Source organism: Cydia splendana, chromosome 1 (genome assembly GCF_910591565.1).
Source record: "Cydia splendana chromosome 1, ilCydSple1.2, whole genome shotgun sequence".
NCBI lineage: Eukaryota > Metazoa > Arthropoda > Insecta > Lepidoptera > Tortricidae > Cydia > Cydia splendana.
The window spans coordinates 2,728,984-2,745,797 of record NC_085960.1 but is presented as its reverse complement, the minus strand read 5'-3'; the positions used below and the strand labels follow the sequence as shown (position 1 = coordinate 2,745,797).

Sequence of the window (16,814 nt, the reverse complement as noted above, 5' to 3'; positions counted from 1 at the left end):
TCTGTCACCAGGCTGTATCTCACGAACCGTGATAGCTAGACAGTTGAAATTTTCACAGATGATGTATTTCTGTTGCCGCTATAACAACAAATACTAAAAACAGAATAAAATAAAGATTTAAATGGGGCTCCCATACAACAAACGTGATTTTTGACCAAAGTTAAGCAACGTCGGGTGTGGTCAGTATTTGGATGGGTGACCGTTTTTTTTTTGCTTTTTTTTTGTTTTTTTTTTTGCATTATGGTACGGAACCTTTCGTGCGCGAGTCCGACTCGCACTTGCCCGGTTTTGTCCGTTTTCAATAAAGAAGGAATTACGAGAAAATTTTGTTCATTAACAATTGCCTAATTTGTTGAAAAAATAACTTTAAGATAAATTTCTACAAGTATTACATTTGTTGACATGTTTTAAATATTCCTATTAAAAAAAAATTTCAATGAATATTTGATACCTTTAAAATCATATTTAATGTTACGTAATCGTTTTTTCAGACCGCGCGCGTTTCTCGATAATGAGGCGCGGAGGGCTGTGTTCTGCGTTGAATAAAAAGTATAAATAATGGAGATACAGTTCTGCAAGTATGGAATGTTTGATTGGAAATATCCTCCTCTTTTATTATATTGATTTTGGTTTCTTAAATATTAATACTTTTTGAGATATTGGGGAAATAAAAAATATCTACTTTTTTCTCCCTTTTTTGTTTATAACTTTTGATAATTTTTGTGTGCTAATACACGCTTCGAATACATTTTTCTAGGCATCATGACGAATCTAATGAGGTATCACACGTATTTTTAGGAGTAGTATCTCTATTTTTCACCGTTTTCAGGATCTCGAACAGACTACAGTTAGGCTACGTTCACACGGCGTAATTTTTCCCGTATACGAGATTTTATCGAATATCGTAGTGACAGCAAAATTTGTATGGCAACTCTGAAAATCGTTCACTCGGCGTCTATACGAGAAAATCTCGTATTCGAGACATATTTTTTACCGTATACCGTAGGGTCTTGCCACCGGGAATGCGAGATTCTCGAAACGATTTTATCGAATGCGATACTCAGTGGCGCTTACGTTTACGTTGAGTCGTTCACACGGACAAACTGGTTTTTCGTATACGAGACGCGCGCGGGGGCAGGCAGCCGGCAGTTGTGTTTGAAACGTCGTTTGCAATCTCATGTTGGTGTTAGTACGTGGCAAGGTGGCCTGCTCCAATCTTGATAATAAATTGTCAAAGCTGGCTACTGACATACGAAAATAATTAAAGAACACATGTTCATCATTAGTGATGTCTTGAAAAAACGCTTTGAATCTTCTTTATCGGTGCCAACCTGATTTTAATAAAGGATGGACCCAATATCTTCTAGGGCTCCGATGCCTCCTCCTTAAATACCAATATAAAAGAATTGGAATACGGGGATCCATGTCGGCGTGCACTCAACGACTGGTGGTGTGGCGGCAGGTAAATTGCATCGAATAGACGCCGTGTGAGCGGCTGTCACGTATACGGGAATACCGCATACGAGAAAAAACCGAATGGATCTTGCGCCGTGTGAACAGACGTCCCGTATACGATAAAACCGTATGCGAGAAAATATCGAATCGAATAGTCGCCGTGTGAACGTAGCCTTACATTCTAACTTTATATCACTCAAATATAATTCAATAAAGCTACATCTTGATGAAATCGCTAATAAAAGTGAACTCTAGTACTGGTGAATAAAACTCAAAATATCATGACCAAATATATTTAGATGCGAGGTTTGCAAGGTAACTTTACAATTTCTATTCGAATTTTAAACAATTAACGCTACAAATTTGAATTTCGAATTTTAAACAAGTTCACTGACCAGCAATTTCGGAACTAAAATTTTTCAATAGAAAGGAGGATGGGTCAATTATACATAGTGCTGCAGACATTTTGGACTAGTCATTGAGTTTTCACTTCTGTCGGCACTCCCGGAGTGCAACCCGTTGTTTTTTTATTTATTTATTTGAAAGCAGGTTTTCATAGCGCTGGTTCTACAGACATATTTTTGGGTCGGTTTATCCATTTATATACTAGTGGCTCTGTGAGCTGTAGACCTCGCGAGCAGAGTTTAAAACTGAATAAATGTATGGTTCCGTTGTTTTGAAGAATTTAGAGAATCTAATTTGACCATAAAAACTTAACTATCAATTGCTTACAAAATTCGGGAATTGGTTTAGATATGCGACCTGTAGAGTAGAACATATGGACATACGAAACAATTTTTGGCTAACAGGCCAATTCAAACTTACACTGATATCAGAAAGACATCTAACTGATGTCATTTAGTTATCGTGCATTTCACTCGTTCTTGTCCGTACATGTATTGGCGCAAGCGAGACGCACGATGACTACTACATAACATGATAAAAATATCATCCCGATGTCAGTGTACGGTCGATGCCCCTTAAGTATACACGTCGCCATACTAATTGCATAGAAAAGTGGATAGAGTTAGACCAAGAAAAGTCTGCAGATATTTTGACAGCACACGCAGTGCCAATGTTATTTGTGCCAGTGTCAAAATCTCTGCAGACTTTTCTTGGTCTAACTCTACTTATGTCAGGAAACCAACATTACCTTTGAATTAACCTGTAAACTGCAACTAAGAAGCTTCGTGCGCGAGTGTGGCCCATAATTTCCGAAAATCTTTTTTTCTTCGAGGCAATTACTCCGTTCTCATATTTTGCGTTGCCCATAATTTCCCGAAATCATTCATTCTCGGTAGCAATTACTCCGTTCCCATATTTTCCCAATGGTTTTCTTCCGCAATCGCCTATTTTTAATATTTTTAAATTAATCTTTTCCTTATAGTTTTCGTTCTTTTAAATATCTAGGATAATATTTTCTTGTTACTGTATGTTAATAGTGTAGTAATTATATTTGTTACTTGTAGGTATTTCACATACAACAAATATCAAAAACACTAAAATTAAAGCATAATCTAAAAAACTACAAGTAAAAAACCAAACGCTGTCAGCCAATAACTCTAACCTACCTATCTCTGGGAGCAGATTCGTTTTTAGGGTCATCAAAAAAAAATAACCCTAACCTACCTATCTCTGGGAGCAGATTCGTTTTTAGGGTCATCAAAAAAAAATAACCCTAACCTACCTATTGGAAAAAATCCTGGTTATTTTTACCACTAGCATTAAAAAAAAGAGAAAATATGGAGATAGAGAATATTTAGTTAGTGAAAAAAAAACCTACTGGTTATTTTAACTACTAGGATTAAAAAGAAAAGGGAATAAATTGAGAAAAGGAATATTTAGTTTATGAAAAAATGTACACGAAAAATTAAATAATAGCGAAGAAATTCCACTGGGAAAAAATGAGAACGGAGTAATTGCCTCGAAGAAAAAATGATTTGCGGAAATTATGGGCCATCCAAATTAAAAGGCTCAAAGTTAACATTATTGTTAGTTAGACTTTGAGCCCGGGAAAGCGCAACGTACGAGCAACCTACAGCTAGTTCCCTGAGCCCAAGGTCGACCACTACCCTAGGCAATGTTAACCCCTGCGATTTATGGATGGTGACCGCCCATGCTATAAACGTAAGTGGAAATTGACTCCTGGAACAGCCATGCCCTTGAACTAAAACCGCTAAAAAAATGTTCAAACAAAAACTCAAACGAATACGCTTACCTCGCGCTTCGCGCTCGCTTGATCAATCAGCAATACGATGTTTAAGTGCAAAAAATAAATAAAAAAATTGGCATTTACTGGGGATCGAACCGGGTACCTATCCCATATCCTTGCTTGTAAGCGTCTTTCCAACTGCGCTATGATAGCATTTAGATCAGCTGACGAAATTTGGTTACTTATTCTCGAGTAAGAATTTAAATATCTAATCTAAAGAGAATAAAGTGTATAGGGGACGTGCATGAACTATAGGGGGCAGCACAGGAGCCGTCAGATCTTTGGCGCGAAGCGTAGATGAGTAGTTTATGATTCCGATGTAGCCCACGAGATGGCAGAACCTACTATGCACAAGGAAACGTACTTACGAGAACGGTAGATGGTAGCACTTGCTTTGGCAATGTACATGTGCACATATGTTTCCGATTCAGGCCACAAGATGGCAGGTCCTCCAACGCGCACGGTCCCTATAGTGGGCGTGCGTGAACTATAGGGGGTTGCATAGGAGCCGTCAGATTTTTGGCGTGAGGCGTAAATGTGACGTTTATGCTTCCGATGTAGCCCACAAGATGATAGAACCTACTATGCATAAGGAAACGTACCTACAAGAACGGTAGATGGTTGAACTTGTTTTGGGAATGTACATGTTTCCGATTCAGGCCACAAGATGGCAGACCCTCCAACGCGCACGGTCCCTATATGTAGTAGAGGGTTATTGTCATACTAAATTTTGTAGTCACAGTAAATTTACTGCCATCTTTCGATACAGGATTAAAATGAAAATGAAAAAAAAATATCAATAAATGTATATATGTATGGATAAATGATTTCTTTTATTTTTAGAACGCCATATGATTTTGACCCATGTTCTTTTACTGATATGAGTAAAAATTGTTAAATATTAAATGGTGTCGCCATCTAGACGAGCATAGGCCAAAGGTATGGCGCCGTATATTCAAGAATCAAATTTTCTTAGCGCAGAAAGCCATCATCTCTTACAGAAAATAAACGAATGCGCTTAGCCCGCGCTTGATAAATAAAAAATACGATTTTTTTAATTTTTTCAAAATAAAAAATAAAATAAAAAACAATAATTGATACAAAATTTCAGTATAAAAAAATACAAAAAGTTATGTAGCAGCATACAATTACTGGGGATGGAACCAGGGACCTCCCTATGCAAACAAAAAAGCGAACGTTTGCAAAATGCGCCATGATAGTTCTTACTAAAGCTGACGAAATTTAGCTACTCATTCTCAAGTAAAAACTAAATATCTAAATACCGCCGAAACCAGCGATACAAATTTTCTGAATTTTTGGCCATTTAATCTATAAACATATATCAAAAAGAAAAAACTCTTATAATATCGATACGACTATTTGTTTAGGCGCCAGGTATCACGACTCCGCCATTTTTAAAAATTTCCAAAAACCGGATTGACAAAAAAATTTTATTTAGTCATAGAATCTGGTCACAAAATTTCATGAGAATCGGTTAAGAATTGCGACCTGTAGAGGAGAACATCCGGAAATACAAAACTAAATATCTAAATACCGCCTAAACCAGCGATAATTTTTTTCTGCATTTTTTGCTATTAACTCTGTAAACATGTCTCAAAAAGAAAAAACTCTTATGATATCGATACGACTATTTGTTTAGGCGCCAGGTATCACGACTCCGCCATTTTTAAAAATTTCCAAAAACCGGATTGACAAAAAAATTTTATTTAGTCATAAAATTCGGTCACAAAATTTCACGAGAATCGGTTAAGAATTGCGACCTGTAAAGGAGAACATCCGGACATACGAAAGCAAAATGCCCGAGTCAAAACGTAGACCTTCGCTTCGCTTCGGTCAATTAAAGGTTTTTATATTAAAATGTTTATGTTATCGTGTATTAGGTATTAATTATATTCATGGATAACTCGGATATCTATAAAAACAATTTGCATGATTTTAAATTAAATATAAGTACTTCATTTTAATTTTCAAGAACCATTTGTTTTTCTTTTAATTTCAAAAACTACTTTCATTTCTCATTTTCGATAGGTTGATATAATATTTTTAAGTTAATTACATTGTGAAAGGCAATAACAGAAATCTGGTTTGCGAATACGTAGTACATTTTTCTAATTACTTCGGCTGTGATATTATTATCTAAACTAAAGTGTGTATATTTTAAGAAGTTAAGTATTAGCATAGTCTAATAAAACATGGACTTCCATTCCCAGAGTGACACGGGCCTAAGTCACAACAACATGGCCGCTATATATAGCGCTATCGCATATTATCATATAGCGCTGTCGCATGATGACGTAGGCCCGTGTCAGTTAGGTGACCTAGAAAAGACGGGAATGGAGTACCAGGCGGAGTATATTATTATACCATGAGTATTAGTGAGATTATGAGTTCGCGGCGCTTGCAGTGGAAACAATGGGTCCTTGGTCGGCGGACATGAAAACTTTCATGGGGGACTTGTCGACACGGCTGGTCGACGCCTCGGGAGACCATAGGGCTGGCGCTTACCTCTCCCAGCGCATATCGCTGGCAATACAGAGAGGTAACGCAGCCAGCGTTATGGGCTCAATGCCGCAGGCGGAGGTTCTAGAAGGGGTATTCTTCTTATAACTTCCTTTTATTTTCATATATTTTATTAGTATATTTTTGTTTTTATATAATATTATGAGTAATAGTTTAATTTTTAAGTAGGTTTATTTTAATTTTAGTTTAGTTTTTAGATCTTTAATTCATAGTTAGTTTTAATGTTTCTTTTTATAATATAGAACAAAGTTGAACTCTAAATGAATGAATAAAAATGGTTTTTATAGTTTGTCAATTACATAATTACGATTGTAGTATTAGTTAGTAGACAATAATTCCCTAACAAACTATTCAGATGCCTCCGGAAACGTTCCAGAATCTCCAAGGACGCACAAGTATCAAAGATAATGATTACATTTTTCGCCTTATCACAAAGGAGTAAGGTACAAAATCTACGTCGACTGAACAGAAACAGAGGACCGACGTAGTGTTGGCAGGAACTCGAGTTTTAGTCTTTTGAGTCTAAATTTGAAAAACTTGACTCGTTTTTAGACTGTGCTAAAAAAAACTCTCGAGTCTCTCAAGTCGCAATTTTTTTTATAATATAGGAGGCAAACGAGCAAACAGATCGCCTGATGGCAAGCGGTTACCGCCGCCCATGGGGTTCAAATATTAATTAAGCCTTTTTAAGCGCAACTCAAAAAGACTCAGGGTCCCTAGCCAACGTGCCAATCGTTAACGCTCCGTGGCGTAGCGTAGTCATCTCTCTCTATCTCTCTTCGACGAGAGCGAGGTTCGCTACGGGTCATAAACGATTGGCACGTTGGCTACGCACCCTGGCCTCTAAACAATTCTCAAAAACTCTCGACAATTTATAGGTTATAAAATAAAATAAAATAAATAAAATAAAATAGCCTTTTATTTCGACCTTAAATTTTTAAATGGTACAGTTTTGTCATGTTATTGAATATTTGTCAAATTAGTCATACTAGTCAAACATATTACACTATTATTATTATAATTTGATTTAGAATAAGGTTGGTTGTCATTTTTGTTAGAGTTGACATCGGTCGACTTGCCTCCCGGCATAGGCCTCCCCTAAGACCTTCCATTCCTCTCTGTTAGTTGCTCTTCTTGATGTCCATGTTGGTCCAGCGATAGCTCTAATGTCGTCTTCCCATCTGCGGTAAGGTCTGCCTCTTTTCCTTTTCCCGTCTTTGGGGTACCAGGTTGTAACAATTTTTGACCATTTTTGTCCTGGCTCTCTGAGCATGTGTCCAAAAAAAGACTCGGATCTCTAACAAGTTGAAAAGAACTCGAGTTTCGGCGTAATTACATGAGTCTGAAAAACACAGTCGAGTTAAAGCACCATTCAAAAGACTCGAGTCTTAACCAACACTAGTAACCGACGTACCCTAGGGGACACATCAGGAAGCTTCGGCTTATCGCTTAAGGAAGGTCATGGGACTCATGGGCGAAACAACATGCACCACTTGGAATATACGCGTCTTTACCTTATCTTACATTTTGAGATGTTTCTGGTTTCTGTACCCCTAGTGCAAATTTCACGCGAAACGCAAACTTAACTGCGTTAAGTGTTATTTTGTGTGGGATTTTGAGTTTCCCAAACGTCCCGCTTGGCGCGCTGTTCAAAATCCCATACAAAAATAGACATAACGAAAACGCGAGCGCTCGTCACGCCTTTGAAATTTACACTAGGGCTTCCGTAGTCTTTATAATGTTGAAATTGATGTTTCGAAATACTTGAAAACTCCATAATGTTTGTACACGCAAAAATATTTGAAGATCGACGACAACTTTATTGGCATCGAGACGAATCTGTCTTTACGTTAAATTTTGAAGAACGAGAGTATTTCATCGAGTTTGAAGTGTGGGCGGTGTGGGTGTATCAACATAGATTGATTACGGCGGGGGAATATCGTTGGCTGTAAGCCGATGTAAATGTAGGTTTTATAAATCTTTATCTCGGTGTACGGGTTTTTTAACTACCTATTAAACAGTCATATCTAGAATTGAAAAGAGTAGGTACCTAAGCTAACTTTTACGGGCGTGTATTCATTGAGATTACCATTACTTTATTTTGGTGCACATGAGAAGGCTTTTACTTTCACTAAAATGTCGAAAAAATAATAATAGACTTCAAAATTCTGAATATCACTGTAGATCGCATTCTGTAAATTTATGATAGACGTCAATTAAAATTCTTCATTATTTTCTATTATTACTTATCTGCAAATGGATACATGTTTTGATACATAAAGACTAGTCTTAAAAAAATTACATCTTTACAGTTACAGTTAAATAAATAGGTATTTTATCAATAACAAAGAAATAACTGTAATACACGTATTTCACATTCGCTTCATTCAACTGACGTATTAAATACATAATTTATCCAGAACGAATTAAAAATGGCAAATTACTTTATCAAATTGTATTGGTTCAAGAAACGCGGTACCTGCATGAATAAGCCTGGACACTGAATTACTCGTAAATAAGTAATAGGTGGCAGCGAAAATTAATTTCTCTCTTCGGTCACAGTGACAGCTATAAGGCGATGCCTCTATTTGACATGTTCACAAAGACCAGTAGTGGATTATTGTTTTGAAGAGTTGGTTTCATTTTTAATATAATTTTTATCAATATAATATATTGATCTTATATTATATATATATGCATTACACATTAGGTTCATAATAATATTATATAGATACTAACATGTAAATTATTTGCGTATTATTTATAATTTGCCGCTAGACTATTGCCAGTTTTGTAGCATGTTTCATTTATATACTGACATATATTTAATAGTTAATTTAATTATACATTCTATTTGTGGCTAAACATGCATGGCTAATCTTTTGTAAATTTAATACAATAAAGTATTACATTAATTAATTTATCTACACACATATCATAAACCCTCTATGATGCCTTCAAAATCCGTAAATAATGGCCAACATTAAGATAAGCTGGTTTGTTACAGCAAATTTCTTATCTGTGAAAATGTTGTAATAGCTTCATTAAATGACATTAAAATTCGAACATCTCTGAAAAAAAAAGCAATTTGATTTGACCCACCATTTGATAAGTCGAGATGACGTTTTATTCGAAATGAAATGTCAATTGCATACAATTTTGACAAATCTCGCATGTTAGTTGGTATCGAACAACATGGCAATCGACCCCAACTCTAGTTTGTCTCTGAATTAAAAAAAAACTTCGGATGCGTGACGTGCGTTTCATTTGACGTACAGTTTATCTTTTAGTTAGTTTGTAAGTATAAAAATAATTTGTTATGTTGTTTTTTAAGTAACTATAGCAAAAGTTGCGTGTAAAATGTGCGATAAAGATATTTCGGAGCCGCCACCTCATATCCGCGAGTTCCGCCAGAGAGCAAAGTGCCCCAATGTCGGCTGTATTATGTATTAGGTTAGTGAATATTACATAATATTATATTATAATATGTGTGTAGATAAAGCAGTGTATGTAACTGTACAATAATTATGCATTAAAACACTCACTTAGTTCGTTTCATAAACCCACAATCGAGTTTTAATGTCTCTCATTATGTAGCAGTCACATAAACTACTATAAATGTCGGATCGGATATCATAATAACATTAAAAAGTAGCTTTCTTTTATTTGCTCATGTCTGCCTTTAATTAATTCGGTAAACTGTAGCTGACAATGGCGACACGCGACAATATGTTCCGCTACTTTACAAACACATTTTTTGTGGTAAGTACCTATTATGTATTAAAAATTGTAATTCGGAGGTCGCGGGGTGGCGGGTTCAAACCCCGGCTCGTACCAATGTGTTTTTCGGAACTTAGGTAATATGTACGAAATACTTTTCGGTGAAGGAAAACATCGTGAGGAAACCGGACTAATCCCAATGAGGCCCAGTTTACCCTTTGGGTTGGAAGGTCAGATGGCAGTCGCTTTCGTAAAAACTAGTCTACCCAAAGCCTACGCCAATTCTTAGGATTAGTTGCCAAGCAGACCCCAGGGTCCCATGAGCCGTGGCGAAATGCCGGGACAACGCGAGAAAGAAGAGGAGACCTATGTATAAAAAATAAATTATAATTCAATTTACTCCTGATTCAATTATTTATTACAATGAAAATGTTATTTATGCCGCTTAAGCTGAGACCACACCCAAATAATACCTTTGTAAAACGAGCGACAACGAGCACAAATGAAAAAGTATGGAACCGAGCCGCACCATTAAACAATTTAACTTAATGTAGACGGATCATCTCGGGTGCTGTAAATAAGCTGAATATGCGGCTTATATATAGACCTAGAGGCCTATTTGAAGAAAAAAGATCTAAACTTTTTCTTAATGGATATGATACGAATATGACACGAAATAGCACTGTGAGTCGTATCAAGTTCATAGTCATATTCAAATTGTTTTGGTCGTTGCTCTAAGATCTGCTATTAAATATGACGATAGCGCTCTAGTCATTATTTATTGTTTATTTATCTATAGATCAAATAGAGAAAGATGTACCTTATCGATTAAGCCTCCAGAATCTTACTTTGTTTATTAATTTTTTTTATATTATAAAATTTATAAAGTCTAGGTAGGTGCGTTTTCTATAGGTACCTATGATTAGATTAGAATATTACTAATTAGACTTTATTTTACCAGTGCCTTATTAAAAATGACAATAATCTCAAAGTAAATATTTAAAAAATGTTGGCGAGAAAGTTACTCTATACCTACTTGTTATTTCAGAATATAAGTTATCTGTGTACATAATTGGAGCATCAAACAGCCAAATATCGAAACAAACTTTCACATTTATAATATCGATGGAAGAACAGTGGAAGAAGCTGTCAGCGAGAAAAATGGTCCATACACAAACGTAATTTGTAACGCTAATAGTTTGCCGGTTATTTGCCGACAGAGTGCGCCTTTGTGCGCCTGTCGGGCTGACGGATGGGGTTTGATTCGAGCATTATACTCGTATCCCGAATTCCGAATTGAGGTATAGGTGTTGATTTTGCGAAAAAAAGGAGCGACCTCACAAAACAGTCTAACATTCAATCATTTTATGGTTTTCATTTTACAGTTCTACTTTATCAAATAAATGGCGTTTTGTTTTACTAATGTATATGGACGAATAATTATTTACCTATTGTAAATTGTCATTTCCTAAAAAGTTTTTCCCATAAATTCGTTTATACGTATCTTTGATCGCATGTGTATTTTTCGCAAATAATTATTCATCAAAAAGTAGGTATAAGTAGCAGCCTATACGTGTACGTAACCGTACGTAAATTATTATTTCGCTTGTATGAAACCATTAAAAAAAAATATGAATTTGGTAAACGTTGGTTTGCGATCATAACTCATCCTGTGATTATTTGGGAAATGAAAACATGTGATAAAGTTCGCCAAAGTAACAGTAGAGCAAAGTACATAGTTGATTCTGCGTGAGAAAACTTTCCTTAAAACAGCTAAAGTGCGTTTTGTACTAAATTCCTTTGAAAATACACGAATTTCGACACAAGCTAAAATAGTGACAGCAAATAGTTTCGTGCAGTAACTTCCAACAATAAAGCTGCATATTTGACTTAGCGCTAACTTCACTTTATTGTGCGTTTATACTAATTCTAGAACGACCTATCGACCATCTACTTAAGTGAGAGCTACGCTAACGCAACGTTACACGTTTTAATCATGGACAAATGCCACGAAGACAAAAACAAAGTTGGATAGAAAAAAAAAATTACCAAAACATGTCACATTTTCATTAAATTTCAGTTGTATATATCGTTACCCTGCATACCACAGAGCAGAGCAATTTTAACGTAAGATAGCTAGTGATCGATAAGTATAGATAGATAAGCGAAAAATAACTAATTTTTCAGAGTAATTTAAGTAAAATGTTATTAAAAGAGCGTTTTCCAAATAAACATATTGAAAACGAATTCCAACTCAGAATCATTAGCATATTCAATCCTGATGCAAAAAAAATGTCCCTATAATTTGTGCGTATGGAAATTTTACTTTCCACTAGGTACCTACGTCATGCACTAGATAGGCATATCCCATAGTTCTTAATTCGCTGACATAAGAGGTAAGGGACATATTTTTGAAATGATTTGTGCACCCATATTTTTACACTTGACTGTCCTAAAAACGTGACGTAATGGAACGGGCGTTTTAGGATTTTTTAAAGGGTAGGATAGAAAATACTAACAATTCTGAGTATAATGCGCTCAAGAAAGTCACAATTATGTTTTTAGTATTTTTTTTTAAAACGCTTATTCCTTTTTATTCCGCGTAATATTCTTATCTTCTGTCGCAAGTTTCACGCGGCGCGCAATAAATCTTTTATCCCTTTCTAATTACCTTTTTTTCTGGCTTTCCACCTCCTCTTAAAGAGACATACATCTGTTCGGTTCTGCGCGTGAGTTTCTGAAGTTAATTTCGGCAAGGCGCCGTGTCACTTTCATTGTTAATGGAAGGAGATAGAGCTACCCTGTTTGTTTTCCTGTTAAAACACGCTCAACTAATTAGTTATGTTAATTGTTTGACTGTTTAGTATGAAATGGGTATAGTTTGTGGATATAATAGTTATTTTACAAGGACGAAGAGTTTGGAACTATTTACATACTGTTGTAAATAGTTTCTTGATAAGAGCTTTGTATGTGTATTCAATTTTTTCTTGCATTTTGTGGTATAAATTCAATGCAGGCATACATTCAATTGCTTTTTATACATTACAAATATATAGGGTCTTTATTTCTACCTTGGTGCAAGACATTTAATGTTTTCCGTCAGTAGGAAAAGGCGATAAAAAAAAACAGCGGGCTGTTCACCTATATTATTAATATAAAACCGGACAAGTGCGAGTTAGACTCGCCCACCCTTCCCTTACTTTTTAGTATTTGTTGTTATAGCGGCAACAGAAATACATGATCTTTGAAAACTTGAACTGTCTAGCTATCACGGTTCATGAGATACAGCCTGGAGCCTGGTGACAGACAGACGAAACAGACGGACAGTGGAGTCTTAGTAATAGGGTCCCGTTTTTGGGTACGGAACCCTAAAATGAGGCTTCCATCTTATCGTTTGCGACGCGTCATCGTACACCATGTATAACGCACGAAGGTTAATATTGGGCTGTAGCCGCGCGCGTCAGTTGACCTCTTTGACGGTCAAATGGTGATACGACTATTTTGTTATTTATCTATTTCGATATATGTTCCAACTCACCCCCCCTAAGCTCGCAGAGAAGCGTGAAGTTTCCGCCCTCTTCTAAAGGCCCAACCACACCGGCGACGTCGCGGCCCTGCTCGTCGTACAGCAGCAGCTTGTGTGGAGGTACTACAACAAACAATTATGATATGATACACACTATACACAGATCATAAACATAACTAGGCAATTAGCTAAGTCTACCCATATATATTTTAAGGGAGGCAACTCCAACAAACTGGCCTGCAGTTTGGCAGAAGAATAAAAAGTAAAATTGGGTTTATTTCTCCTTGCGGTCACTTCTGTATGAGATTAGCTCAGGACCGGGACAAGTGGCGTACTAGAAGAGAGACTTATACCCTGAGTCAAGACACATCGGTGATCGATGCAGCAAGAAATGCCGATCGGCCATTAGCCTATACAGTCATCGCAGTCGATATAGGCTGTAGACTACCTCCTCAAAATACCTCTTTAGTCGCTGCAACTATCATCTGCAAAGATGCTGTGGCCAATGATGAAACGAGGACTTACCAACGACAGTGAGTCGTATCTGAAAGTTCCTTGTCGGCGAATTCTTAAAGTCGACTCGACACCGATATACACCCTCGTCGTCCAGCTGCACCGCATCGACGACCAGCGACGCTGGTCGAGACATGGTCACGAAGTAGGCCCGCCGGCCGAACGCCAGCGGGTCGGACCAGTGGAGGGCCTTGTTGAAACTGCGGCCGCGGACGTCGAAACTGGGGACAGAAAGGAGGAAAAAGTAAGATGCGGTTTTTCAGTAACAATTTATAATCATGATACTCCTCGGAGTATTGAGTGCGGGAATGATTTTGTGTAGTTTATTGTAAAACAGTTACCGAACTAGTAAGTTCAAAATGTTCATAGGAATGTTAAAATAGTTTCTGCTTTTACAATTAAGTACCTATACCTATTTTTATTAAAACATTCCATTGAAAATTAATTAAATTCATGTTCATTATGTTAACCGTAACCATTGGTTCTAAAGGGCTTTCAAATGTAGATTTATTTAGATCTACAAGCATACTTCCTAAAGTATCTCCAATTGAGTATCCATTGCGTTTTAATTAAGTTGAAAATCCCACGACGCCTCATTACTGTAGAGTAATTAAATACAGGCTGTTTGCTTCGCACATATCGTGTAGTCATATAGTCATTATCGTTTGAAACTGAGCCTCGTAGCACCGTAGCGTCTCCGTAGAGCGTCTACGGGCGTAGCGAGACCACAGATAATTTTACTTACCAGAGGAACTGCATCGAACCAAAAATTGTTGCCAAAAATTTAATTAGCAATCTTGAGGATGAGGTATATTAGTTATGTGCCAAAAAATACCTATGATAAAAGAAAAAAACAGCGCACAGCGTGAAAAAATTGTCTGGGACGGGTCCCCTTTATTGACAGAGCGCTAGCGAAGGTCTCCGTTTCAGCTGGGGCAAAAGTGCTTTGGTATGTCCGGATGTTCTCCTCTGTAGGCCGCAACCGATTCCCGTGGAACTTTGTGAGTAGGTTCGGTAGTTAGGAGTGATTCTCAAAATAGTGGCATCTTAACCTGTCATCGAGTATTGAATGAATGTATGTAATGTATGCTCATTTGCTCTTTTTCATATGAAACAAAAATGTTTATTGATAAACAAAAACAATGTTTATCGAGGCTAAGTCATTATTTTTATTATTATTTAATACTTATGATGAAAAAAAAAATTAAGAGTACCACTTTTCACTGTAACCTGTCTTGTCCAAATGCATCGCTCTTCCAGTTTTAGTTCTTTATAATAAGCACCAATTAATGTTAATAAAATATCATGCTATAATCTTATATAGCAGCTATAATAATTACATAGACAATATCTTTTAAAATGTACGTTGCACTGGTCTTATATATAATTTTTGTACAATAATATGCACGCACGAGGTTTGTCCAAGGATATTTCACTGTAACCTGTACATCCACGGTATCGTATCTCACTCACGCACACAAAATTATATTTAGATCATAACTGTGGCAAAATATTAGGTAAGTATCAAACTAACCACCGTAGGGAATCATTATGACCCAAGTGTCGTAGTTTCGGAGAGACAAGTGATTATAGGCAGGAATCTGGAGTTTGTAACAAAATGTTAACTTTAACTTGTCTCGATTATTTTACGAAATTGGTATGGGGCATAGTGTAATAAATAATATTATTTTAATTTTGTATGAAGGTATATTCATCTATGCTAAAAGTGAGACATTCGTATTATTATCCGTTTAAGAGATAAAATATAAAAAAATGTATTTTCCACTGCAACTTTAACCTGTGATCAATGTACAGGTTAATGTAAATCTTGACAGGTTTTTGTGACTTCTGACTCGATACATATATGTACAAGACCTTTCAGTCTATATATGTCCGCTTTCACTAGCATAATAACAACGTCAGCTCGTACTGGCCGTCTGGATGTTCACACAGTAAATGCAAGACGTGATTTTAGACTCTATCAATTTGATTATATATGTCGGACCCTGACACCAGAAAGACGTATTGCAGCGTTATAGTTCATTATTTTAGACGCCTGTATAAAATCGATTAGCAATGTTGAGCTACGTATTATTTGGTTGTAACGAAATAAATAAAGTTGCGTAGAGAGTAACGCCACCTATTGGCGTGTTGTTGAACTGAGATGACAGGTAGAAGGCTTTGGAACGTCGAGAGGTTTCTCTCGAGTGAGCGTAGGCACGAGTTGGCATTTTTGTCGGTATGTTGGTAGACTGGTCGAGTAGGTTTGCCAACTTGACTTTGAGGCGGGAGCAGAGAGGCTCCGCCGCTGGTAGTTCTTCTTGATCGGACCGCGCTAGAGATCGGACGTACTCGTTAGCCAACCTCGTGCCTAACTCGCCGCGTTCCTGAAGGCTTATACCTGAAGGATTATTCTGATAGCTTATAGAATCCCGCGTTCTTTAACCATTTAGCTAAGTGTTTTATTTCAAGTGTTATTTTGATTTCTTATGTTTCATTAGAAGCTTACTTTTGCGAAATAAAGAAAGGATGTGTTATGTGTTGTTTTGAAAAGATATGTCCCTCTTGAGTTTGTTGCCGGTCCCATATTGGGCTAAATCTTCTCAGGTCAGGGGTTAGGGTTTGAGCCGGCCTAGTTTGACATCTTTTTATTTTCAATTTTACCAGTCAACATCTTAATAGCAATTAGTTCTTTTTATCATTTAGTTCTTAAATATAGTAGGCACTAGTATGGTTAACGAGTCAGTATGTTTATTTCATGCACTGGTAGCATGGTAGCATACTGGTTTAGCTGTGAAGTAATACATCGAGATACTACCCCACGCGCCCACCGCCTTTACTCGACAT

At 36.6% G+C, this 16,814-nt stretch overlaps 2 protein-coding genes across 2 annotated transcripts in view; both read right to left on the bottom strand.

Annotated features, from left to right (window-relative positions):
* The window catches only part of LOC134794535 (neural cell adhesion molecule 2-like), a 32,894-nt gene extending 19,314 nt beyond the window's left edge, over positions 1 to 13,580 (bottom strand). Inside the window, exon 1 of the mRNA XM_063766349.1 lies at positions 13,467 to 13,580. The gene's annotated coding sequence lies outside the window, so the exon portion shown is untranslated. The remainder of the gene's footprint in view (positions 1 to 13,466) is intronic.
* LOC134794524 (hemicentin-1-like) overlaps positions 1 to 16,814 on the bottom strand; it is an 82,626-nt gene that overhangs the window by 19,314 nt on the left and 46,498 nt on the right. Inside the window, exons 2-3 of the mRNA XM_063766339.1 lie at positions 13,980 to 14,188; positions 13,467 to 13,577 (exon numbers count right to left, since the gene is read on the bottom strand). Of these exons, the coding sequence (XP_063622409.1) occupies positions 13,467 to 13,577; positions 13,980 to 14,188 (320 nt within the window). The remainder of the gene's footprint in view (positions 1 to 13,466; positions 13,578 to 13,979; positions 14,189 to 16,814) is intronic.